Source organism: Canis lupus, chromosome 9 (assembly GCF_011100685.1).
Source record: "Canis lupus familiaris isolate Mischka breed German Shepherd chromosome 9, alternate assembly UU_Cfam_GSD_1.0, whole genome shotgun sequence".
Lineage (NCBI taxonomy): Eukaryota > Metazoa > Chordata > Mammalia > Carnivora > Canidae > Canis > Canis lupus.
The window spans coordinates 37,215,596-37,243,494 of record NC_049230.1 but is presented as its reverse complement, the minus strand read 5'-3'; the positions used below and the strand labels follow the sequence as shown (position 1 = coordinate 37,243,494).

The 27,899-nt window shown below is 43.3% G+C and overlaps 1 protein-coding gene across 6 annotated transcripts; it reads right to left on the bottom strand.

Annotated features, from left to right (window-relative positions):
• Positions 1 to 78: 78 nt before the first annotated feature.
• Positions 79 to 24,051, bottom strand: DUSP14 (dual specificity phosphatase 14). 6 transcript variants are annotated; one of them, XM_038548053.1, is made up of 4 exons: positions 23,560 to 24,051; positions 23,302 to 23,416; positions 3,620 to 3,707; positions 79 to 1,412 (listed from the first exon to the last, which is right to left on the bottom strand). In XM_038548053.1, the coding sequence occupies exon 4, from the start codon at positions 1,318 to 1,320 to the stop codon at positions 724 to 726; it is 597 nt and encodes a 198-aa protein (XP_038403981.1). In that variant the 5' UTR covers positions 1,321 to 1,412; positions 3,620 to 3,707; positions 23,302 to 23,416; positions 23,560 to 24,051; the 3' UTR covers positions 79 to 723. The 6 variants fall into 6 exon arrangements, with proteins under 6 accessions (XP_038403981.1, XP_038403982.1, XP_038403979.1 ...); XM_038548054.1 differs by having other exon boundaries at positions 23,577 to 24,051; XM_038548051.1 differs by lacking the exon at positions 23,302 to 23,416.
• Between the last annotated feature and the right edge of the window lie 3,848 nt (positions 24,052 to 27,899).

Here is a 27,899-nt window from a genome sequence, read left to right as displayed (position 1 = left end):
ATTTGAACAGTTACTGGAAAGCCTCTTTCTTCCAGCATCCACACACACATACACACACCCTGACATTCTTAGTAAAAATTCTAATACGTTATGCAGATATATTTATTAAAAATAATGCTAATATAGTCCTGGGGCACAATGATTCCAAGAGGGTATTTGCAGCAGATTTCATTATAATTACTTAACAACTAGATAATAAAGGTTTTTTTTTTTAACTTACAGAGTCACTAAATAATAGGAAAGGAAAGAGTAGGGCTAATCCAGTAGAGACTGAAGCTGGTATCAATCTTCCCTAAGCGTTTGGTCGGCAGCCTTGGGCAAAGCTGGTCTCTAAAGGGTTCATCAGGACCCAAAGTGATTTTTGCACTGAGCTCCTCCCGCACCTGCCATGATGCCTAAAGGCCTGGGATTCAGAATACAGCAGAACCAAACAGTTTATTAAACTGTTCAAATTGTTAAAAATGATTAAAAGCCAGTTAAAGATTTTCATAAACACTATTCCAAAATGTTAGTTTTAAAAATGTTACTAGCAATGTATGCATTCCCCTTATATTCTTCCCCTCCCTCCCTATCTTTTAAAATAAACTTGAACACCCAGTGTAAAAAACACTTCAGGGAGAACCAACAGTCCACCATTTGAAAAGGAAGGTGAAGAGGGGAATAGACGGTGTGTAGCAGATGCTGGTACTGCTCAAGGGGCTGCTGATGCAGGCTGTGGTGGCATTACAGCCCCCAGTAAGGCATCAGGTGTCGGGATTCTTTCTCATAAACGTCTGGAACTATGCCATAAGGTGTCTGTACCATTTTAACCGTCGACTTCCCAAAGAGCTGGCGCTCGTAGTCTATCAGCTGCCTCCAGAAGCCGACGTTGGGCCTGATGACAGGCCTGCGGGCCTTCACCCAGTTGTAGGCTTCCAGCAGGCACACACTGTGGCATTTCATCAGGTAAGCAATGCAGAGGGTGGCTGAGCGGCTCACCCCCGCGGCACAGTGCACCAAGGTGGCCCCATGCTTCCTGCTCACACTGTGGATCTTGTCAGCCACCGTGTCAAAGTACAGTCCGATGGGGGCATGAGGCATGTCAGCCAGAGGCACTTTAACATATTCAAACTGGGGCCAGTTGAAATTGGGGATCTCAATGGTAGCATTAACAATGCAGGTGATGCCACGAGCCTGAAGGAGGTGCCGGTTAGAGGCCACGCTGCCTCTGCCCAAGAAGAGAGAGGAGGTGATTTGAGCGATGCCTCCTATGTCTCCCTCAGAAATCATCCGAGGGGCCATGAGAGTCCGTGGAAGCGTGCTGTGACCTCTGGAGCTCATGAAGATGCCAGCAATCACACTTGCATCATTGGAAGCAAGACCAGAGGGTTTTGTTTTCCTCCACCAAGGAATCCAAAATCACCGTCTCCTTCCTGAAACACACAGGCATCTGTCAGTACTTTTGATGCTATCGATTATTGATTCACCACAGCCTTCTGTAGTTTTGTGGAATGGGAAGGTGAAAGGATTAGAAATGGTTCTTTTCTATAATAGATTACGTTCTGGGCAGCCCCGGTGGCGCAGCGGTTTAGTGCCGCCTGCAGCCCAGGGCCTGATCCTGGAGTCCCGGGATTGAATCCTACGTCGGGCTCCCTGAATGGAGCCCGCTTCTCCCTCTGCCTGTGTGTCTGCTTCTCTCTCTCTGTCTCTATGAATAAATAAAATATTAAAAAAAAAATAGAATACGTTCTTTCAAGGATGGAGACAAATAATTTTCTGTTAAAAAAGTAACCTAAGACAACATACAAAATCAATGTTAAAACTCAGCTCTCCGGTGATTCAATTAAAAAAAGGGTGCGGGGGATCCCTGGGTGGCGCAGCGGTTTAGTGCCTGCCTTTGGCCCAGGGCATGATCCTGGAGACCCAGGATCGAGTCCCGCGTCAGGCTCCCGGTGCATGGAGCCTGCATCTCCCTCTGCCTGTGTCTCTGCCTCTCTCTCTCTCTCTCTCTCTGTGTGACTATCATAAATAAATAAAATTAAAAAAAAAAAAAAAGGGTGCGGGGCAGGGGGTAGTAAATGGAAACAGTCATCCTATTTTAGAAATAATTCTAAACTCAAACGTGCCCAACTGGTTCCTGAACAACAATCTTGCAGGGCCTTGCTCTTATTGAACAGGGAGTGGTTCTCCTCGGTAATTACGAAGAAATCAGAAATCCTGATCACTCCTAGAGCCTTCTTTCAGACACGTTTTCCCTATTCACACAACTATGACACTATATTTGCCTAAACTTGTTACAGAAAAACCAGGATATATGGTCACCTTAGCCCTTTGTTATTTCAAAAAAATAGCTAAAGGACGCCTGGGTGGCTCAGTCAGTTAAGCATCTAATGCTTGATTCTGGCTCAGGTCGTGATCTCAGGATTGTGAAATTGAGCTCTGCTTTGGACTCTGCTGGGTGTGGAGCCTCCTTAAGATTTTCCCTCTACCCCTCCCCCTATACGTACTCTTAGGACTCTAAAATAACTCACTAAATAGTAAGATGCTGTGGCATTTCTATGGGAATAATCAGGCACATTGAAGGCCATGATCTCAAAAATAGTCTACTGGGTGCCTAGCTGGCTCAGTCAGTAGTGCACATGACTCTTTTTTTTTTTTTTTTTTTTATTTATGATAGTCACAGAGAGAGAGAGAGAGAGGCAGAGACACAGGCAGAGGGAGAAGCAGGCTCCATGCACTGGGAGCCCGATGTGGGATTCGATCCCGGGTCTCCAGGATCACGCCCTGGGCCAAAGGCAGGCACCAAACCGCTGCGCCACCCAGGGATCCCAGTGCACATGACTCTTGATCTCAGGGCCATGAGTTCGAGCCCCACATTTGGTGCAGAGATTAATTAAAAATATATATACATTAGGGGCACCTGGGTGGCTCAGTCAGCTAAGCATCTGTCTTTGGCTTAGGTCATGATCCCTGGATTGAACCCCACATGGGGGGGGGGCCTCCCTGCTCAGCAAGAGCCTCCTTTTCCCCTGCCCCTCCCCTCCAACCATGCTCCCTCCTTCTCTCTCTCAAATAAAATTTAAAAATACATTAGTGTAAGTTCATGAACATTTTAACTGACCCAACCCAACCTGGGTACGATTAAATTCTCAGCCAATTCTCAGTTTCAAGATGAATCCCACTGGGGGATTTAAATATTCGAAGATCTACATTCTCTCATTAGTACAGTAATAATATATAATAATATCTATATTAGTACACCAGTAACAAAAGAAATAGGGACGTCTGGGTGGCTCAGCAGTTTAGTGTCTGCCTTTGGCTCAAGGTGTGATCCTGGGATCTGGGATCAAGTCTCACATTGGGCTCCTTGCAGGAGGCCTGCTTCTCTCTGCCTGTGTCTCTGCCTCTCTCTCTCTCTCTCTCTCTCAAATAAATAAAAAAATTTTTAAACAAAAGAAATAGAAAATACTCCTTTCCTGAGATTTTGGACACATCACTTCATCATACTGCTTCATAATGTGGGCCTGCTGGCAAGTATGCTCATCTCCACCCAAGATACCATAGGGGGCACCTGAAATGATTTCAGTTGGACAAGACATCCTCAGTTCCACAGACAAAGGAGGTGCTGGAACCAACTCACTTGTGAGGAATCTGGTCACTCTGCAGTCCTGGTCAGGATCTGGAAAGTCCTAGTTGAGAGTGCTGATCACAGTGGATACAAATCAGATCTGCAGAAAGACAAGGAGGCAACAATGTGGCCAATCAGGAAGTTCAAAAGAATTCCTCCTTGGTTTTATTGCTAAATTGGGTTTGACCGGAATAAATCTAGAAGTGAAAATCATGCTAATTAAAGAATGTGCCAGTGAGAAATACCAACCTGAGTCCAGCTTCTGTTAATGACATGTATGTAATGCATGGTATAACAAATATAAGTACGGTTTTGACCACAACAAAGACAAATGTTTGAAAGGAAATGTAATATGGCAATGCTCACTGGGCCTGGGAAAGCTGCAGAACAAGCTAGGGTGAAGGCCATGATCTCAAACACAGTCTACTGGGCGCCTGGCTGGCTCAGTCAGTACTGCATGTGACTCCTGATCTCAGGGCCATGAGTTCGAGCCCCATGTTTGGTGCAGAGATTAACTAAAAAAATAATAATAATACATTTACACCTCAGTCAGGCCAGTGGTGTGGGGGACTGTGGCCACATAACAGACACCACAGCAGGTACAGCAACTAAGCCAGACGCAGGGCGACAGCTTCACAAATGCCAACTGCAGGAGGTGCTGCTGCCCTGGACAGCAGCCATCTCAAATTGTATTTTTTCTTCCCCACTGGACCTCTTATTGTTTCATTTATGTAACAATAGGATGAGCACTGATAAGCCTTGTTAAAATGTGTTCCTCCCCTACCTGTCTCACGACTTCTCCCAAGTAACCATCACACTTAAATATTTTTTAAAGCCCTGTTGAGGGATGACTGACAGATACACAACTTGACCAAGTGTACAACTTGATGAGTTTTGAATGCTATGCATACACTCAACATACCATGTCCCCACATGATAAATCTATCCATCACCCCCTCCAGATTTCCTCATGCTCCTTTAATTCATCTCTCCTTCACCCTTGAGCCCCATTACCAAGCAAACATTTATGTTTTCTGTCATTTTTACATTTCTTAGACTTTTATATAATAGAATCATAAGTTTTTTTTGTTTGTTGGGCCTAGCTTTCATGCAGCATAATTACTTTGACATTCACCTATATTGATGCATATATCAACAGTTCATTTCTTTTCATTCCTGAGTAGTATTCCATGATATAGATACATCATGGTTTATTCACTTACTGATGGAAACTGGGTTGTTTGTAGTTTGAGGCTAGTACAAGTAAAGCTGATGTGTAACATGACATAAACATTCATAGGTAGCTGTGTGGACATAGGCCTTTCTCTTAAATACCTAGGAGTGGAAGGGCTGGATCACGTGACATGTTCATATTTAACATTTAAAAAAAGTTTTAAAAATAGTTATAGCATGCAGCCTGAGGGGCAGGCTTCTAATTAAACACATACGGATGTAAGCATCCACTGTAATCCTCTCCAGAATGTCAGTACTTCCCAGAGGAGCTTCTACACGTGTCTGTGCCCTGGTTTTGGGGGCTGCCACCCAGGAGACACCCACTGACTGCCAGCTCTTGTGGTCAGCAAGGCTTGCCTTTCTTCCGCGGTCCCTTTAGACTATAACAAATAAAAAGATCATTCTCGGGATGCCTGGGTGGCTCAGCAGTTGAGTGTCTGCCTTCAGCTCAGGGCATGATCCTGCAGTTGAGCATCTGCCTTCAGCTCAGGGCATGATCCTGGAGTCCCGGGATCAAGTCCCACATCTGGCTCCCTGCATGGAGCCTGCTTCTCCCTCTGCCTATGTATCTCTCTTTCTCTCTGTCTCTCATGAATAAATAAAATCTTTTAAAAAAAATTAAAAATAAAAGTAAAACATATAAAATAAAAGGATGTAAAATGTGTCATCAAAGGGGCACCTAGGTGGCTCAGTTGGTTAAGAGTCTGCCTTTGGGTCAGATCATGATCTCAGGATCCTGGGATCAAGTTCCACATTAGGCTCTCTGCTCTGTGGGGAGCCTGCTTCTCCCTCTGCCTGTGTCTCTGCCTCTCTGTCTGTGTCTCTCATGAATAAATAAATAAAATCCATAAATAAATAAATAAATAAATAAATAAATAAATAATAAAATCTTAAAAAAAATTTTTTTAAGAAGATTGAAATGATGTCTTACATCTTTTCTAACCATAGTGGTATGAAACCAGAAATCAATTACAAGAAGAAAACTGGAAAATTAACAAATATGTGGAGATTAAACAACATGCTACAGAACAATGAGTCATAAAAGAAACCAAAAACAACCTTGAGACAAATGAAAATGGAAAAATAGCATACCAAAACTTAAGGGATGCAGGAAAAGCAGTTCTGAGAATGAAGTTCATAGTGATAAATGCCTACATCAAGAATCAAGAAAGCTCCCAAAAGATCTAACTTTACACCTCAAGGAACTAGAAAAAGAAAAACATCTGAAGCCCAAAGTTAGAAGGACGGAAATAAAGGTCAAAGTAAAAACAAATGAAATTAGGGATGCCTGGGTAGATCAGTGGTTGAGCATCTGCCTTTGGCTCAGGGCACAGCCCTGAGTCCCAGGTTCAGGATCGAGTCCTCCATTGGGCTCCCGCTCCCCTTGAGGAGCTTGCTTCTCCCTCTGCCTATGTCTCTGCCTCTCTGTCTCTCTCATGAATAAATAAAATCTTAAAAAAAAATGCAAGAAGAGAAGTTATGACCAATACCACAGAAATACCAAGGATCATAAGAAACTACTATAAACAATAATATACCAACAAATTTGACAACTTAAAAGAAATGAACAAACACCTAGAAACATACAACCTGCCAAGAATGAATCATGAAGATATAGAAAATAGGAACAGACCAACAACTAGTAAGGTGATTGAATCAGAAATCAAAAACCTTCTAACAAAAAAAAAGTCCAGGACCACTCAGCTTCATTGCTGAATTCTACCAAACAGTTAAAGAAGTAATACCACCTTTCACCAACTCTTCCAAAACATACAAAAGGAGGGAACACTTCTAAATTCATTTTACAAGGGCAGTATTATGTTGATACCAAAACCAGGCAAGGACATCACAAGAAAATTACAAGCAAAAATCCTCAACAAAATAACAGCAAGCTGAATTCGACAATACGTTAAAAGAATCCTACATCACAATCAAGTGGGATTTGTTCCAGGGATGCAAGAATGGTTCAACATCTGTAAATCAATGTCATACACCACAATGAGATATCACTTTACAACTGTTACAGTGGCTGTTACAAAAAGACAAGAAATAAATGTTGGCAAGAATGTGGAGAAAAAGGAACCCTTGTGCACTGTTAGGGGGAATGGAAACTGGTGCAGCCACCATGAAAAATACTATGGAGCTCCCTCAAGAAATGAATACTAGAACTACTAGGGGCACCTGGCTCAGATGGTAGAGCATGTGACTTTTGATCTCAGGGTCATGAGTTCAAGCCCCATGTTGAAGGTCGAGATTACTTAAAAAAACAACCAAACAAAAAAAACCTACCATATGATCCAGCAGTCCACTTCTGGGTACTTATCTGAAGAAAAGGAAAACACTTACTTGAAAAAATACATGCACCCTCATGTTCATTGCCAAGGGACAGAAACCACCTAAGGGTCCACTGACGGATGGAACAGATAAAGAAAATGTTGTACAAAAACAAAATGGATATTCAGCCATAAAGAAAACCTTATGTTTGAGATAACATGAATAGATCTTGAAGGCATTTTGCTATGTGAAAATAAGTCAGAGAGAGAAAGACAAATATTGTATCAGTTATATGTGGAATCTAAAAAGAAAAGGAAATTGAGGGACGCCCCGGGTGTCTCAGCAGTTTAGTGCCTGCCTTTGGCCCAGGGCATGATCCTGGAGTCCTGGGATCAAGTCTCACATGGGGCTCCCTGCGTGGAGCCTGATTCTCTCTCTGCCTCTCTGTGTCTCTCATGAATAAACAAATAAAGTCTTAAAAAAAGAAAAAAGGAAAGAAAGAAAAGAAAATGAAATCGAGCTCACAGATACAGAGAACTGACTGGTAGCTGCCAAAGATGCCAGTCATGGGGATGTAATGTACCAGTTAATTTTACTATATTGCATATGTGAAAGTTGCTAAGAATAAATCTTAAAAGTTCTCATTACAAAAACAATTTTAACTGTATAGTGATAGATATTATTAGATTTACTGTGATGATCGTTTTGTGCTAATGTAAATATCAAATCATTATGTTATATACCTGAAACATGTTATATGTCAATTACACCTTAATAAAAAAATAAACGAAAGTTATAGCTTCATAATGAAGTGGTTCTTAAACTTTAGCATGCATCAGAATCTTGTTAAAACAGATTTCTGAATCATACCCCAAGAGTTTCTGATTCAGTAGTTCCAGAGCAGGGCTCAAGAACTGGCATTTCCTAGTTGATGCTGCCAGTCAGAGGACACATCTTGAGAGCCACTGTAGAAGTCGATACTGCAGTGAGCCTCTGGTTCCCCGCTTCTGGACTGAGGCACTCAGAGTGCTGGTAATGATAAATCACAAGTCCCTCCCCAGATTCTGCCCTTGTGTGAAGGGTGCTGCCTCACTCAAGGTTACAACCTTCTCTGGGGACCCACATTGGATACTGGCCATACATGAAGCATATATGTGAAATCATATCATGAAAAAGAATAGGAAGTAGTCACATAAGGAAATGTGTGCACATGTATGTGTAAGATGGAAATGGGCAGAAGTTTTCTTTAAGATTATTTGACAGAGAGAGAGCACAAGCAGTGGGAGTAGCAGAGGGAGAAGCAGGATCTCTGCTGAGGAGGGAGCCCAATGCGGGGCTTGATCCCCGGACCCTGGGATCATGACCTGAGCCGAAAGTGGACGCTTGACCAACTAAGCCACTAGGGCATCCCAGAAATGGGCAGAATTTTTATATGAGAACATCCTGTCCTACCACAGAACACAGCCTCATGCCACATCCAAGTCTTTCCCTGGCACAATCCTAGTGATTTAAAAAGCAAAATCACTGTAGTAATAAACGCAAAATTAGGCTCTCAAACGGCCGTGTTAACTCCCTCCTGAATGTGGAAAATCTGGAAGAGGCCAATCAAATTTGCAACCAGGTTATTTAGTTCCTGTCTAATTAAAAGAAACTTAGTCTGTGGTCTCCCAAATCCTCATGCTGTTTGGGAAGCCACTTGTCTTCCCGAGGCAAGGGTCCCAGACTCACTTGTCTTTGTAGAAGGGTCTTCATCAAGGGTAAATAACGGATGGCCTGGAAGCCTAACTTACTCTGCTAACTCTCCTTTGTTTGGGCAGTGATAAGGTACTTGGTACTGCAGAGAAAACAGATTGTGAGTCCTCAGGGCAGAATCCAAGTGAGACAGACATGATGCTCCCTCCCTGCTGCTGCTAGTCAGTCTCATGCCAACAAACCTGCATAAAATTGCCAAAGCTGGGTCCAAGGTTTAGAAAAACAACTTCTGCCAGACAGCACAAAGAGGGCACATATATTACCGATGCTCTTCTGACAAATACTCCTGACCCCTTTCACAAATCAGAATATATAAGGTTCAGAAAAGGGGAGAGGATTCCCACTTAGAGAAGATATGTGACAGAATCAGGAAAGGACCCAAGGTGTCTGGGCTCCGAGCTCAAGCCCACACACTGCCTTTCTGTGTGAATGTGGGGAGTGGCTGTGTTCTCGTTACCTGCCTTACGGAACTCCACCACCACCAGCCAGCACCTTCAGAGTGTGAAAGGGGTCTTGGATTTGCAAAGAACAATGTGTTTAAATGCCACTTACAGAAAAGCCCAGATGGGCTGAGCAACTCCAGTTTCTTCTGTTGCCCAGAGCAGGGAAATACTGCCACAGACTGGTGTACCATTCAGGACACAGAAAGCTCCCCTGATAGCAGAGGTACCTCAGCAAGAGGCAGTTCCACAGCAGGCGCAACAAGAAGCCCTAGTGTGCTTCAGTGCCAAGATCAGGAGATTCTGATCATAAAGAATGAAAGAATACATGTGTATTACATCACAGGTTTGTCCAAATCATCTTAGTGAGCGTGTACTGGAGAACAGAAGAAGGGTATCTATATCTATCAGCGGAGTAAAAGGTTGAGGCATGGTTTGAGGGATCAAAGATAGTAAGGTACTCTCTGAGTGAACATGCCACTCCCACTGCAGCACATCTGTCTGAGATGACAAGGGGAGAAGCCAGGAAAGTTAATGTCGCTGTCCATGGTGGTCAACTCAGTCCTTCCAAGTTGCTCTGGCAGCTGCATTTACTTCTTAGAGGGGAAAAAAAGCTTTCCTGGCCAGGAGAATGGGGGTGGGGGAGTGTCAGACAAAAAGGAGAAGCTGGGCAGCCCCGGCAGCCCAGCGGTTTAGCGCTGCCTTCAGCCCGAAGTGTGATCCTGGAGACCTGGGATCGAGTCTCACGTCGGGCTCCCTGCACGGAGCCTGCTTCTCCCTCTGCCTCTCTCTCTCTCAATCTCTCTTCTCTGTCATGAATAAATAAATAAAATCTTAAAAAAAAAAAAAAAAAAAAAAGCCGCCCTAAACCAACCCCAGAGAGGTACTTTTTATTTATTTATTTTTTTTAACAATTATAATAAACATCTTGCTGGTCTGTCTGAATAATAAACATCAAAGCACTCAAATGCTAAGCAAAAATGCAGATTAGTGTCTTTCTAGGTGGCCTGTAATCTTAATGCACAAGCTAGTAACAACGGACTGTTCCTGCAATGCAGAACTCCTAGGGCACAGGCTCAAGGCTTGAGTTAGTGTTGGATCCACACATGGGCCGGCCTCAGAATTGCTATCCAGTGTCAGCATCCATCCCAGTGCCACGGAGGCTAGTTTTCTTTTCTTCTTCTTCTTTTTTTTAATCATAGCAAATAACCACTAGAATAAGCAGTTAGAAACTGAAATTCTATCTACTACTTTCTCTCTTCTCACATTGAATAAGCAGAAAATGGCCATAAAGTGCTAGAGATGACTGTGTAAAATGATCTGACTAAATTATTTTCAGCTTTAGAAATTTCAGAAGGACCCAGTGCATACTGGAGGCCCACACTGTTATTTTTTATACCTGAAAGCCTACTATATAATCACATTTTCTCCTTACATTAAATATTTAAGGTTTTTAAGAACTAGATAGTTACCCTTTTTAAAATAGAAGCATGTTGGCCTACATTGCCATAAATAAATAAATGCTATTTTTCTCATTAATTTTCATTATTAAATCACCAATGTGGAGACGTCTGAGTGACTCAGTGGTTGAGTGTCTGCCTTCGGCCCAGGGTGTGATCTCGGGGTTCTGGGATCAAGTCCCATGTCGGGCTCCCTATGGGGAGCCTGCTTCTCCCTCTGCCTGTGTCTCTGCCTCTCTCTCTCTCTATGTCTCTCATGAATAAATACATAAAATTTAAAAATCAATCAATCAGAAATGTGTTCTATTGGGAAAAAAATACTCTTACAAATAAATAATCATAGTGTGGAAATCTTTCGTTTAAGGAAAACTCTGATAGAACATTAAGAATAAAATCAAGACCCGGGATCGAGTCCCATTTCGGGATCCCCGTGTGGAGCCTGCTTCTCCCTCTACCTTTGTCTCTGCCTCTCTGTGTCTCTCGTAAATAAATAAAATATTAAAAAAAAAAAAAGACTAAAATCAAGGACACGTGGGTGGCTCAGTGGTTGAGATCCTGCCTTTGGCTCAGGTTATGATCCCGGGGTCCTGAGATCGAGTCCCACATCGGGTTCCCACAGGGAGCCTGCTCCCTCCTATGTCTCTGCTTCTCTTTCTGTGTCTCTCATGAATATATAAAATCTTTCAAAAAATTTTTTAATAAATTCAAACAAATGTTGAGTTATATTTGTATTAAAAGATACAAACTGTTCTTGCTCATCTGGAAAGCTTTAGTAATTTGGCTAAACACCTCAACATCTTACTTTTGGAAGAGGGGTTGTTTTTGCATTTCCTACCACATAAACTGATATGAAGATGTCCTGGGGATCCCTGGGTGGCTCAGTGGTTTAGCACCTGCCTTTGGCCCAGGGCATGATCCTGGGGTCCCGGGATCAAGTCCCACATCAGGCTCCCTGCATGGAGCCTGCTTCTCCCTCTGCCTGTGTCTCTGCCTGTGTCTTTGCCTGTGTCTTTCATGAATAAATAAAATCTTTAAAAAAATCCATAATCTTCTTTAAAAAAAAAAAAGATGATGTCCTGGGATGAGGATAAATATACATAATACACATAAAGCTAATGACAGTCACCATTCTCATTTGGCCACAGATACTCCCCAAGTGTGACACGCAGAGCACACAGAATGTGCTGTACAGCAACTGCCTGAGTAGCTGTGATCTGACTGATCGTCTCAACGTCCTCATGTGGACCACCATCCCATGAACTGAACCCAACAAAGGATAATCATTTAAAACTCTAACTACCACAGTCCAAAGAATGACACGGGCAGTCCACTTGATTAGAGCAGGGAAAAAGTATGACAATACAGTGACACATATAGATGCACAGAACTACAAGTTTAGTTTCATGTGATAAGTTCAGAGATTCCCATGTTGGAAATAGAATGAGTAGAGTACTGAGAAGAGACTGTTAAGTAAAAGCATATATTTATTTGGGGATCATGAGGTAATCTGCTCGTATCTGGACCTCAATTTTTGAATTTGGTCCTCAACCAGCTAGGTGTTTAAATTACTTGTCACTCATTCACACAACAGTATTTCCTGAGTTTGTGCCATGTGTTCAACACTATTCTAAGCAATGCGAGGACTGTGGAAAATATCTTTGTCACAGATGACCACAATATCTCCCATCCCACTTGACCTTCTTACAATGTGATCAACTCAACTGACAGAGCAGAGCAGAAATAATATTTCTGAAGCTAGATGATAAACATTTCACACACTTCTACCTTGCTGTCATGGGACTTGCTCTTAGAACCCAGCTGCTATGCTATGAGGAAGCTCAGCAGTTACCATGCAGAGAGATCATACACAGAGGTTCCAGAGAGCAGCCCAGCTGAGGTCCCAGCTTATAGCCAGGATCAACTATGAATATGTGAGTAAAGATAAATCAATGTTTCTAGTTCCCAGTCGTTGAGTCCCCTGTAGTCTTTGACTATCTCATCACAGGTCCCAGACATTGTGGAGCAAAGACAAGTTGTCCCCACTACACGAGGTCCAAATTCCTGACCTACAGGAATCTGTGCACAAAATAAAAATGGTTGTTTTTATACCACCGAGTTTCAGAATGGTGTGCTATGCAGCAACAGCTAGAACAGGGTATAAAGGTAACATAAACCATCACCGTGTGCTAGGATTTTTATCATCCTAAAGATATGACACTGGTTACACTACAAAACAGTTGAGTAACAACTAGAGATCAACTACCTGTACATGACTCAAATGAGTGGTGAACAGAGGGGTGCCTTGGCAATTCAGAGAAGGCACGGGCTCAAAGCCAAGCAGAACATTCAATGGGGCTAAAAAGATTTGTCTGTTTCTTGGAGAGGTATCTCATTGATTCCATCATGCTGCTTCTCCAGTTCATTTAAAACACATTGCGATTCTTGCTATTCAAGAGCCTTCTGACCTTTCCGATTCCAAATGGAAAACATAAGCCCTTTTCTATTAACCTTCCACTACTCCAAGGGTGATCCAAGACCCAGCAGTGTCAACTTGGGAGTTTTACAGAAATGCATCATCTCAGGCCCCATCCCAGACTGATGGAATGGGAATCCACAGTGATCTAGACCCCAGGGGATCTACAGATACAGTAAAGTGTGAGAAGCATCGCTCTCAATCTGCCTCAGTATGTCCCATTGGACTTGCCAAAGGAAAAAACAACAACAAAAAAAACTCGAGTGCCTGTTTTGTCGAAGTTACATGAACATGTTCAGCCTCATGTGGATCAGTATTGTTCTGCTGTCATGGTTCCCAGCTGAGGAATCAGAAGTATATGGAGGTTAAGAGGCTTTCCCAGACTCTACATAGAAAGTAGTGGCCCCCCTGAAACCAAAACCCCCTTTCCGTGAGTTGTCCACTTGTTGATAAATCATACAATCTGATCACGACAGGTCAACTGATCTAAAGACTACCAAAATGTCCCCAAAAACTGCAAAGAAAAGAAATTAAGGAATAGAAGGTCAGTCTGATTATGCTGTATCGTGCCCGCTTCAGCAGCACATATACTAAAAATGATTATTATGCTGTATCTACAATGTGGATATGAATCTAAAAAAATCCTATACTGCTATGTGGTATGAGATGAGATGGTCTTAAGGTATGAAAAATTTGATAAATCTAAACCAAGAAATGCTTGCAAAATCCCACAATCACATTTAAATTTGTTCGGTGATAACTAGAAACCAATTTGTGCCAGAGCCTATATAAATACTTTAAATATTTCAAGGAGTAAATGGTAAAAATTAAAGAAGAATCATAGATCTTGCTAAAGCAATGAACTTTGATTTACATAGGTCAGAACATTTAGATGCAGGGTACTTACACACACACACACACACACACACACACACTAAATCCAAAATAAATAAAAAGGTACCTCAAAACTATCAAAGTCACTACCACCCTTTGAGAGAAGCAAGACTATGAAATCTCAGAAAGTGCAGATTTTTTTCAGATTTTTTTTTTTTAATAAATAAGATCTCAGTCCTTACAAATTCATTATTACTTTAAGGAAGACACAAAGGAATTTATAAATTAAAATAAAGTTCACAGGACTCAGAGCTCAACAGTGACTAGCTGACAACCTTTGATCATTTTACTCTAATGTCTTTCGGGATGTATCAACATCCTTAAAACCCAAGCAGTGAGCCTCAACTTTCTCCCTATGAGCATTTCTTTATCATACTCATGGCCCATTCCACATTTTTGTGATTTTTTTTTTTTACGATTTTTATCTACTTATTCACGAGAGACACACAGAGAGAGGCAGACATAGGCAGAGGGAAATGCAGGCTCCCTGTGGGGAGCCCGATGTGGGACTCAATCCCAGGACCCCGGGATCACACCTGAGCCAAAGGCAGACACTCAACCACTGAGCACCCAGGCACCCCTTTTTGGTGATTTCAGAGCAAATTAACTTCATTTATAAAGTATTGATAAATTAATATCCCATTTTTCTCTATAAATCAAAGGCATCTAATTATCCACCAGAGTTTCTGAGCAGAGTAAGATAATCAGGTAAGTCTCTCAGAATCTGATGATGCTCTGCACCCTCTCCCTGCTGAGGGGCAGCAGCTCTTCTGCACTGGGAGGGGGCAACTGGGTGTGTGTGGGCCTCCCCACAACAAAGGGAGGAATCAAGTTTTTAACTAAATTGAAGTCCAAAGGCAGAGGATCCTGAAGTTATTCCCTTGTCTTTGCCAAACAATAATCTAATACAATAAGACAATATACATAATTCTTTATATTATTACAATTCTTTCTATATTACTATATTAGCATAATCTATACAAATATTACTGTTATTCACATGCTATGAGAGAATGCAAACCTCATTCTACTCTTGTTCAAATCAGGGGTTAGCAAACCATGGCAGGCAGACCATGTCTAGCCTGCCACACATTTCTGTATGGCCCATGAGCTCAGAATGGCTAAAAATTAAATCACGACTTAATCTCATGGTATATAAAAACACTATGAAATTTCAATGATAGTGTTCATGAATGAAGTGTTAGTGTAACACATTTGTATTCATTTGTTATATATTCACAATGGCTGCTTTCTTGCTGTTAAGTAGTTGCTGCAGAAAGTGTATGGCCCGGAAGCCTAAAATATTTACTATCTGGACCTTTCAACATCTTGGTTGAAATTATGTTCTGAAGCCATCCATCCTATGGCACGAACTCACAACTCTGAGATTAAGACCTGAGCTGAAATCAGGAGTTGGTCACTTACCTGACTGAGCCACCCTTAATATTATTTTAAATTCTTTTTTGCAGATACTTGCTAGAAATATAAATTATCAGGCTTTTACCCCCAAAAATTCTGATTATTAGGACTGAGGTAGGGCCTAGGAATATGCATTCTAACCAGCAGCTCATGTGATTCTGAGGCAGGAGTCCTTAGGATTCCTTTGAAAATATTCCTTTGCCATAGGATGATGGCTTCAGAACATCTATATGATTACAATTTCTTTCCTTTATTCATTTATTATTATTTTTTAGAGATAGGATGAGCAGGAGGAGAGAAGGAGGGAGAGGGACAGAGAATCTCAAGCAGGCTCCACACTCAGCACGGAGCCCAACAAAGGTCTCAATCTCCCAACCTGGAGATCACGACCTGAGCTGAAATCCAGATTTGGACACATTAACTAAGACACCCAGGTGCCCTAGTATATGATTGCAATTTCTAAAAATAAAAAACATTTGGAATAGAAGAAAATTAACTACAACAAATGGCTGTCAACACAAACCCCCCCTCCAGGCTCTGGCCTGCACCTGCTCTTCACATGGGAGCCAGGCTAACAGTTGATCTGGTAAGAGAACTTGGCAGGGACACCAGTGGCACAATAGCTAAATTAGTGAAATTCTTAATTATAAATTTTTATGTCAAATTTGTATGTAACTTGTATGCCGACAGTACTCTCCTGGATTTTATTTCTACCAGTACTTCCTCAAAACTTCAAGCAAGTTCACCTTAGTCTCCACCAGCTCAGGAAGGCTGGTGTCTCACATGTTCTATCCACCACATAAATGTTTACTAGTTCAACAGAAGCAACACGCACTTTCTGAAGAGTGTTCTCCTGTGTACCCACAAACTCAAAGACCTAAGGAATCAAGAAGACCTGCCTTCCGCAGGCCTTTGATGCTGAAACTATTCTGCAACAAAGGCAGAAGTTAAGACCAACAGTGGCATGTGAATTTCAAAAGGGACCTTTTGTCCTCTGAGACTTTGAGAAGGCAAGGGAAAAAGCTGGCCCAACTGTCAGTGCCATAGTGGAGGTAGTTAAAACTGGGTCAGTGCTAAGAGCAAGAATGGCAAGTGGCAAGGTGAGCCAGGAGGGCTGTGGGTGTACGTGACATCATGTGGACCGTATGGCCATGACCTCAGTACCCACACTCTGCCCCCTTCCCTGCAACAAGTGGAATATGGGGCTCTTCCATAAACTACTGCCTGCCTGGAGGGATACCAAAGAATACAAATAGGATTTCTACCCACCTATTGGGGGAGTAAAGGAAGAATAGCCCCACCCATCCCCTCCCCCGTCACTCAGACTGGGTCTTTGACACTCCTTTTTATCCTTTCTTTAAAACTTTTAATTTGGGGATCCCTGGGTGGCTCAGCCTGCCTTTGGCACAGGGCGTAATCCTGGAGTCCCTGGATGAAGTCCCATGATCAAGTCCCGCAACGGGCTCCCGGCATGGAGCCTGCTTCTCCCTCTGCCTGTGTCTCTGCCTCTTTCTCTCTGTGTCTCTCATGAATAAATAAAATCTTAAAAAAAAAAAAAAAAAAAAAAACCTTTTAATTTATATTTTTTTAAATTATGACTATTTTAGAGAATCTGAAAAAAACTTTAATATGTAAGTAAAAAAGTACTCATTATCTATGTAAAGCCAAAAAATAGAGCGTACCCATTTTCTAAGATGACTTACAGAATAAATAAAAAAAGAATCTCACATTCTTTCGGCTATTCTTCCTTTACTCCCCCAACTAAGAAAAAGGATAGCACTGAAGTATTTTCTAAACGTACACAATTGGGGATCCCTGGGTGGCTCAACGGTTTAGCGCCTGCCATGGGCTCAGGGCATGATCCTGGAGTCCCAGGATCAAGTCCCGCATCAGGCTCCCTGCCTGGAGCCTGCTTCTCCCTCTGCCTGTGTCTCTGTCTGCCTCTCTCTCTCTGTCTCTCATGAATAAATAAAATCTTAAAAAAATAAATAAATGAACCTACATAATTGTGGAAGCAAACTGTTAGAAAATACTACATACTGTAGATATTCAACAAATACCTGTCTTGACATAACATCCACATCTCTCCCTAATCTTTCTCTTCCCTCTCTCCCCTCCCCCACCTGTCTCTCTAAGAGGCACACACTCCACACACACCCAGATTTAAATCCAGCTAGTAACACCAAACATAAGCGATTAAAGTCAACCTGGCAACTATGTACTCAAAAGCAGAAATTCTGTTTCAAATCCAGTTTTAACTACCTCTACATGGTATACTAATGAAGATTTGGAAAAAAGTACATTTTGAAGATTGTAAAAGAGTACTTTATTCCCATAGCAGAGAAGCTCTGGTTCCTTTGGAAATGCCAAAGAAGGACGGGGCTTTGTCGGTGCTTTAAGAAGTCTGTGCTCAGTACACAGTTAAAGGATATGCACATGTACACAAGCATTCTCGGAGGCTCCTCAGAGGTTCTTTAACAAGGGTTGGCCTGGGTTCCTGCACACATCACACACTAAAGCCAGCACTGCTAGACTATACATTCAGGGTTGGGCATAAGACAGGCATTCACCAGCATAACCCAAGTCACCAAGTCAAGACATCTGATAGCTCAAGAGGTAGGATTCTCCCAAAACCATTAAAAGACTTTTAGGCAAGGGGCACCTGGCTCGCTCAGTCGGAAGAGCATTCAGCTCTTGACGTTGGGGTTGTGAGTTCATCATGCCCAATGGTGGATGTAAAGATTACTTAAAAAAAAAAAAAAAATCTTTTAAAAATCCTAAAAAATAATAAGACTTGCAGGTAACTAGACACTTTTATTATTCACTTGCATAAATTTTCTTATAACTAACACATTTATTTAAAAATTTTAAAAGGGAAGGATTTTATTGGGTATTTGTCAAATACAGTGGAAAAACCAACTCTGGCCTTTGGGTGGTATGTTGGTCCAAACCATACAATTAAGCTTATAAATATATATAAATACACTGGTACACAAAGGACTGGGCATCAGACTACCTAGGTGACATTCATTCATTCACGCTGTGGTCATCCAAACATACTGTGATACCCAAACATATTATGGTTCAACAACAAATACAGTGGATTATAAATTCAAGGCTGACACCACTAGAGGAATGTAAATTGGTACCAACCACTTTGGAAATTAGGCATCAGCTAGTAAACCTGCAGATAAACACACCTGTAACCCCCCTATTCATAACTGCCCCAGACCAGAAACAACCCAGATGTCCATCAATAGATGATGAATAACTTGTGGTATGTTCATACAAAAGTGGACTAATTACAGTCACAGATAACAACAGGAATGAATCTTTAAAAAATACCACACTGGGAACCTGGGTGGCACAGTGGTTGAGTGTGTCTGCCTTTGGCTCAGGTTCTAGTCCTGGAATCCAGTCTTGCATTGGGCTCCCTGCAGGGAGCCTGCCTTCTCCCTCTGCCTGTCTCTCTCATGAATAAATAAATCTTTTTTAAAAATTAAATAAGGGATCCCTAGGTGGCGCAGCGGTTTGGCGCCTGCCTTTGGCCCAGGGCGTGATCCTGAAGACCCGGGATCGAATCCCACGTCAGGCTCCAGGTGCATGGAGCCTGCTTCTCCCTCTGCCTGTGTCTCTGCCTCTCTCTCTCTCTGTGTGACTATTATAAATAAATAAAAATTAAAAAAAATTAAATAAAAAATACCATACTGCAAGAAATTTTAAAAAGTGTATGTATATACCTATATACACACGTATATATACAAACACATGTATATGATGTTGACTCCCACAAAAAAGTATCTATTAAAATATCTATTTTGATTCTATTTGCATAAAGATGAAAATAGAAAAAAAAGAAACGTGAAACTTGTTTAGATATTAATATTTAGGGGATAAAAATTAGCAACAAGAAAGGAAGTGATTCCCACAAAAATGAAGCTAGGTTACCTCTGGCATGAGGAGAGAGGCTGTCATTGGGAAAGTATGGGACGAAGGTGCTTCTTAACCTTCTTGACGGTTATAGCTGTGTGTTCTTAAAAACATACACACATTAATTATCAGTTTTATATTTTGTGTGTGTGTGTGTTATAACTCACAATAAAAAGGTTAAGTAAATAAAATGTTGATGTCCAGAAATTCAGAACCATTACAATTCTGGCCAATGCGGGGTAAGAACACTTCCTCTCTAAATGTCACCATTAGTTTATCAGTTTCATTAGTTTTCAGGGACCTTATTTGCCTTCTACTCCAATATTCAGCACTGGACCTTTAGCATGGCAAAAGTCCTCTAACTCAAACTCTTGATGTGAATTCTGTTTGAACTCATGTGTCCCCTGAATCTACTGATTTGAACTGTGCCCACATTATCACTTCCTTTTGTCTCTCAGTGAACCTTAAATGTTCACTTAAATGAACCTTTAGCAACTCTCCCAGCCTTCCACTCCCATTTATACTTGCTTGTAAGAAAAGATGAATACATTAGCAGCCCTAGATATTTTTTTTTAATGGAAAAGTTTTCATTTGCAACTGTGAGTAACGCCTAGGATCTTAATGATTTAAGTGCTTTGAGGCTGTTTAAGAAGGGTCAGAAGCAAAAAAAAATAAAATTAAATTAAAAAAAAAAAAAAAGAAGGGTCAGAAGGCTGTTAAGAAGATGTCATTTGCCCATCATCCTGAGAAATACTACCATGCTATAGAGGTAATAAGCCTTTACAACCATCTGCACTTTAAACCGTGCTACCACAGTCTAGACAGAAAGCAAATGTCTACATACAGGACTGGATAATTTTATAATTCATTTCAACTAAAAAATCACTTTGCATAAACAGACACATAAAAATGCTTAGAAAGTCTAAGACGATACACACAAACCAATAAAAATACACACAGCAATTACTTTTGGGAAAGATACAAAAAAAAAAAAAGCTTTATCTGTAAAGTTCTAAGTTTTACACAGAGAATGATTCATGAATTTCTGGTGACAGTGAGAAAAAGTATTTCTAAACTACCTTGCCTTAAAATCCCAAATGCAAAGGAATTCACCAAATACACATGCCTCCCAAAAGACCATCATTTAAAAATGGTAAGGTTTTCATGCTAAAGTTTTAAAGGATTTCCTGGATTTATACACCTGACTAGTATTTTTTATATGAATACACATTTATGCTATTCTATTAGGGAATATTATAGAAGTCATACCTTCACTCTACCAATATAAAAGATTTCAGATGAGAACTCAGCATAGACACGTTTGACACTGACGTTAAAAGCACTTGGAATGAAGGAAACCGTCTCCTGTTTTATGGGGGAAAGCCAAAAATATCAAGCAACTACCTCTCCTCCCCCAAGCGTCAGAAGATGAGTCAGAGCTGGAGGCAGGAATAGGGCCCATGTGTCAAGCTGCCTGTGCAGGGCGCCTTCCTACCTCCACCCAACAAACCTCTCCCCCACGCTGCCCAGGTCAGGGTCCCTGCCTCAGCCTCTCCCTGACGTGAATCCTCAGGTGTCCCTAGTGAAGAAGAGGCAGTTATTCATTCTGGGGGTGCCTCGTTCCCTGCATTTCTAAAGGGAGCCCAAGAATGGGAGCCTTTATGAGTCCACAACAACTAACAATCACCAAACGCAGCTCAAGGGAGTGGAGCTTCCAGACACACTCACACAACTTAGCAAAGAATACAGCACCTTTGTTCCCTTCATTTTAAACAATAGGAAACATGCTGGGAGCAGCTGTGACTTGTCCAGCATCACTTAACTTTGTGACAGAGCTGAGTCTCAAGCAGGAAGCTGCTGACACCTGGCCGCAGCCTCTTTGACTTTTAACTCATTTGTACAATCTCAGGGAAGATGTTCCAACATTCCATTTTACCTCTGTGTGGCCTTATGCACTAGGAATTCCTGGAATTCCAGGAAACTCAGGGTTACATTTCTTGGTCCATATTCCTTTAAGATTAGTAAAGAATCGGAGGACTTGGTTGTTTGCCTCCGTTTTTACATCTGTGAAACAGGACGGTGATGCTCTCTCTGTACCTCTCCTATAAAACTACAACGAACAGCTAGTTAACACTTGCCAAATGCCTCGAGGTCCTTCTGGATGAAAAGTACAAGGTAGTTGTGGTTTTTGTTTTGTTTTTTTTTTAACTGCAAGAGTAAGTCACTCCTCCTTCCCTTGCCTCTGGGATGCCCAGTTACCATAACACTAGCTGGTACCAATAGCAACATCCACCTAAATAAAATATAGTTATACAATCTACTTAAGGCAGCTCTGGCAGGCGACTCCTCTCACAAACAACCCAACTTCGCTTGGAAGCGAAGGTACTCGGGAGAAATAAAAAGACACGTTAGCACTGTGCACCCCAATCTACCACCGCAGGGAAACACTCAAGTTGAATAGTTGGCATTGCTGAAAGTCAAGTTGCTTCCATCAACGCACCGGAAACCTACGGAAGATGCAAAGGGCCGCCGACAGCTCGAGTGGCTCGGAGCGGCTGGACGCTGACGGCGGGGGAGGAGGTGGAGAGGCCACGGCGCGGCTGGAGCGCAGAGGGTCGGGGGGGGGGGGAGGGGAGCGGAGGGGAGGGGGACGGAGGGGGGCGGCGGGGAGCCCACAGGGTGCTGCTGCCCGAGGGCGGGTCCGCGGGGCTGGGGCGTCGGCCGCAGCCGGGGGGCGCGCGCCCAGGGGCGGCGAGGAGGGGGCGCCGCGGAGGACCCCGGGCCTCGCCCCTCCGGGCAGCCCAGAGGATGCGAGAACCGCCCGGAGCAGGTGTGGGGGCCGCTACAAAGTTTCCAGTAGACGAGGGTCCCGCCGGCTCCCCGGGGCCGCGTCAGCGCCAAGCCCGCCCGCCCGCCCGCCCCCCGGCCCCCGGCCCCCGACCCCGCCAGGGCCCGCGGCCCCCTACCGGCTCGGCCCCGCGGCGGCTGGCGCTCCGTCCTCCTGCGCGGCTCCTGCCTTCTGCGGGCTGCCCGCCGCGCGCGCCCCGCCTTCTCCCCTCCGCCCGCGCCCGGGGCGGGCCGCGCGCAGGCTCCCTGCGCCCCTCCGCCCCTCCGCCCCTCCGCCCCTCCGCCCCTCCGCCCTCTCCCGCGGGGGGTGGGGCCCGCCGGGGCGGGGGCGGGGCCTGGGCGCAGAGGCGCGCGGCGGGGGGAAGCCGGCGGGGGACGCGCGGGGCGGCGGGCGGCGGGTGGCGCGCGTGCGCACTGCGTCGTCGGCCGCCGAGCGGGGCTGCGGGGCTGCGGGGCGCGTCCCCCCGCCTCGCGCTCGCCCGGATGCCGCTCGGGTCGGGCGTCGCCTGGGGCCTCCTCCTGGGTTTCGCACCGTGCGACCCCGCTCGTCGCCACTTCGGCGTCTACCTGCACACCGGGGCTGGGGCGGGGGTGCAGGGGTGGTGCACTGGGGTACTTTCTGGATGCGACAGGGTTAAAGGCAAGGAAACCATACAAACCTAAAAGTGTGAAGACTGCAGTAAGTGACTAATCACCGCCTCTCACCCCACCCCCACCTTGTATCCAGCACCAGAGAGCCCAGGAGTTGGGAGCGGGACCGGAGAGTGAAGGGAAAATAAATCTCGTGGCAACTGTCGGATGAATTGTGCTTGGGCAGGTACAGGCAGTTTCTAATAACTCTGGGAGGCGGTTTTTGTCCGAGACTCAAAAGTTGCTACAGATACGGCCACCTTCTGCCGGGTCCCGAGACCGCCAACCCACCACCACACACCGCAGGTGCCCCCGGAGTCTCAAAACCCCAGATCCACAAACCGTGCCTGCAGGTAGAGCTGTAGCGCGGCCGAAGCCCAGGCTGAACTCATGGGCTCGTCCAGGGCTTATTTGCTGTGTCACTGTGAGGGTCTTTTTGAATTGAGGTTGGCTCAATCTGTAACATGAGCAGATGCAAACGGACTTTTTCAGCAGCACCTGCCCCGGCAGGTGAGGGAAGGTGTGAAGGAGCTCCTCCAGGCCCGATCCGCAGCGAGTCCCACACCTCGGAGTCCTGACCACGCCCAGCCCCGTACTCACCAGACCCAGCTCCTCACCGTTGTAAATCGTTGGTATCGGAACTGCTGAACAGTCAAACGGGGAGTCCTAGGTTTGGGGGGAGGGGTTCAGGAGCGGAGTGAAAAAGACGTGCTTTGGGTTTACTTCTCCCCGGCATCTTCGACCAAAAGGCTTTGAGGCTTTTTCATGCTTTTCCTGATCTGACGGGATTCAGAGTCATCCCGTGGGTGCAGGAATGTCTAAAAGTTCTGTTTTCCCAGACAAAAATATAACATGGACGCATTTTAGTGGTAATCTTTGGAGAGCTAAAAAGGCGTGGACTGGAGAGATTTATTTTTGCCTTCATAAAAAAAGAGTTGAAGCTTTAAAATTCGGCAAAATTAATCTTTCTCCAAAAGAACAAAACGGAATTTGATTTAAAAAAAAAAAAAACACTAGGAGTTTAAATCTTGCCTGGGAAAGGCATCTCTCCGGCACTAAATTGCTCCACCATCAATTCATCTAGTGACTTATTTTGACATGCGAACACCAAAATAGCAAAATCTCTAATAGAAACGATTGTATGCCGTTTCGTTTCTCCCCCCACAGACCTTGCTTCAGTCCATTCAATGACTCAGCAACACAAATAGATACATCCCTCTTCAGATTCAAGCTTGTTTGTTACACAGAAGGCAGATTTCCAGTATAGCTCTAGTTAACAAGGAGCTGGGCATTTTCATGGATTATAGGAACTAAATCTACCATAAAGAATCATATAATCAGTGTAAAGGAAGGTGGAGAGCTAAAACAAAGTTTGTGTTGAGTGTGATGTATGTGTAAAAATCTAGAGATTAAGGAAAGTAGAAAGAAGTGCTAAAGTCAGTAAAACCATTTGGTGACTACAAATATACCTGTGGGCAGGGAGGTGCTTTACACCTTACCTGGGGCTGACCTATGCCTCTGCAAAAATGCAACTTGAAGGTTATTATCTTCTAGATGAGCACTATCCAATAGAACTTGGTGTGATGGTGTGAAATGTTCTGTATCTTCACTTTCCCACACAGTAGCCATTAGCCTCATGTGCTGTTTGAGCATTTGAAATGTGGCTCTAGGGGTAGCCTGGGTGGCTCAGCGGTTTAGCGCCGCCTTCGGGCCTGATCCTGGAGACCCGGGATTGAGTCCCGCCTCAGGCTCCCTGCATGGAGCCTGCTTCTCCCTCTGTTGCTCTCACTCTCTCTGTGTGTCTCTCATTAATAAATAAATGAAATCTTAATCTTAAAAAAAATGAAATGTAGCTCTACTGTACCTGAGACACCAAATTTTTTATTTTAATTAATTTTAATAAAAATTTTTAAGATTATTTATTTATTCGTGAAAGATAGACACAGAGAGAGGCAGAGACACAGGCAGAGGGAGAAGCAGGCTCCCTGCAGGAGCCCAATGTGGGACTAGATCACGGACCTGGGATCACGCCCTGAGTCAAAGGCAGCGCTCAACCTCTGAGCCAGCTAGGCTGCTATTTAATTAATTTTAATAAATTTAAATAGCCACATGAGGCTAGTGACTACTTACTAGACAGCACATTACTAGACTGTGCATAGATATTTTTATAACAACTATTTTAGATGTAGATACATCTTAGAGGCCATCTGCTACAAAAGTACAACTTGTCTATGCCCAGGGAAGGGGTGGTTGATCCCAACTACATCTAAATCAGCAGTGCTTTATAGAGCAGTGCAGCTTCTGTGCAGAATGAGAGCAGTAAGTAGAGGGTGGAAACTTCTAATCTGCTTGGCTTCTGAAGTCTGCTTTTCCAAAAATATTCTCCTTAATTGCTTGGGCAATGACTTAGATGAGACTAATCAGACCTTTATGAGTCCCTTAGAAAGAACAGTTGCATCTTCCATTCCTGTCATTGCCTCTGGTTAACAAATTGGCAACAGCTTTGATGTATCTGTCAGTATTGGGAACAGCTGTGATCAGGACTCCCCCGATCTACAGAAGTCTGATTTCAGGGTGCCATCAGGTCTCACGCTCACAGATGTTTTGAACACCTGCTTGTTAATGATCCTAATTTCATAGTATATGCCATTGATAGCTGTAAAGATGCAAATCCCCTAAAGAAGTAAATCTTTATTGTCCTTTGACATGTTGGAGAAGAATAGGGGACACCAGGTATCTGAGTGGAAACTCTATAAATATGGAAAAGATAAAAGAACTAGAAGGACAGAAGTCCCAAAACACATTTTATCTACTACAGAAATTTGGCTAAGGCTTCTGCTATTTTATAAGATGTAAGATAGCATCTTATATGGCTATGATAAAGATTGATTTTATCATATTTTATTTATTATATTTTATACATAGTCTAAACAATTTTCAGTTTTCATAATTCTCATAAAATATTACTTTTCCATTTTTAAATTTTTTTATTTATTTATGATAGTCACACAGAGAGAGAGAGAGAGAGAGGCAGAGACACAGGCAGAGGGAGAAGTAGGCTCCATGCACCGGGAGCCCGACATGGGACTCGATCCCGGGTCTCCAAGATCACACCCTGGGCCAAAGGCAGGCGCCAAACCACTGCACCACCCAGGGATCCCTTTCTTTTTCTTTTTCTTTTTTTTTTTTAACTTTTCCATTAATAAGGATGTCACATTACTGAGAGAAAGCATCACCCATAATTTTTTCTTAAAGATTTTATTTATTTATTCATGAGAGAGAGAGAAAGAGAGAGAGAGGCAGAGACACAGGCAGAGGGAGAAGTAGGCTCCATGCAGGGAGCCCAATGTGGGACTTGATCCCTGGGCCAAAGGAAGGCAGGCACTAAACCGCTGAGCCACCCAGGGATCCCCAATCACCCATAATTTAACTGCTTTACCAAAATAACAATTAGCAATTTTTTTTCTCATCCTTTTTTTGTTTTTAAGATTTTATTCATTTATTTGAAAGAGAAAGGCCACAAGTGGGATTTGGAGAGAAGAGAAAAGGGAAAAGGAAAAGCAGACTCCCCGTTGAGCAGGAAACCCAATATGGGCTCAATCCCAGATCATGACCTGAGCTGACTAAGCCACTCAGGAGTCCCTCCTGTCTTTTTTTCTATGCATGATTTTTTTAGTTTTATTCACACGGTTATAGTTCTAGTGTATACAGTTTTATAACCTGACTTCAAGCTTCTTGAGCTAGGCATTATAAAAGGGAATATTACAACATACCTATGATAACTAGGTCAGTTAATATCTGTCTCTGAAAGTTTCTGCCCTTATTTCAACCCTGGGGCTGTGACGACAATGATGCACTATAAGAATTCCAAAGAACATCCTTGAAAAATGCACCTCTACCTGTTTTAACATTTGCTCTGTGTCTTTGAGATCTAACTGTCCCTTTGTGAGACTTCAGCATGGTATGAATTGTGTGGTACAAGAAAATCAAGCACTGTTCAGACCTGGCTGGCATTAAACAAAAATAGCAAAGGTTCAATGGGAAGGAAAAGGAAAGGAGGTGCCAGGTGTGTTATTCCATTTCATTTTTATCACACCCAGTCAGGTAGGTATTATCAACCACACTTCAGACATGAGGGATTGAGAAACTTGCCCAAGATTGCATTATTATTAAGTAGCAAAACAAGGCAATGACTTAGATGAGACTAATCAGACCTTTATGAGTCCCTTAGAAAGAACAGTTGCGTCTTCCATTCACACTCAGGTCTTTCTAATACACTGGGGCTGGTAATAAAAAAGCATATAAACATCATTAAAAAAAGGAAAACAGAGGGATTTTTAAAACTTTTAAAAAATATTTGAGAGAGAGCATGCACGCATGAGCAGGAGAGGGACAGAGGGAGCTGGAGGAGAGAGCATCTCCAGCAGACTCCCTGCTGGGCATGGAGCTTGACACAGGTCTTGTGGGGTTCCATCTTATAACCCTAAGATCATGACCTGAACTGAAATCAAGAGTCAGATGCTGGGATGCCTGGGCAGCTCAGCAGTTGAGCATCTGCCTTCAGCCGAGGGTGTGATCCTGGGGTCCCGGGATCGAGTTCCACATCGGGCTCCCTGCAGGGAGCCTGCTTCTCCCTCTGCCTGTGTCTCTGTGTCTCTCGTGAATAAATAAATAAAATTTTTTTTAAAAAAGAGAGATGTTTGACTGAGCCACCCAGGTGCCCCAAGGGATTTAAAAAAATTTTTTTACAAGAATATATTCATGTATTTCTTGGGGAAAAATGTTTTTTATTTTTTATTTAAAGATTTTGTTTATTCATAGAAACAGAGACAGAGCGGCAGAGACACAGGCAGAAGGAGAAGCAGGCTCCATACAGGAAGCCTGACGTGGGACTCGATCCAGGGTCTCAATCCAGGGTCTCCAGGATCACACTTCAGGCT

What these genes read in the sequence shown, in the direction of transcription:
- DUSP14 (XM_038548053.1), bottom strand. Translation starts at nt 1,320, where the DNA reads ATGAGCTCCAGAGGTCACAGCACGCTTCCACGGACTCTCATGGCCCCT.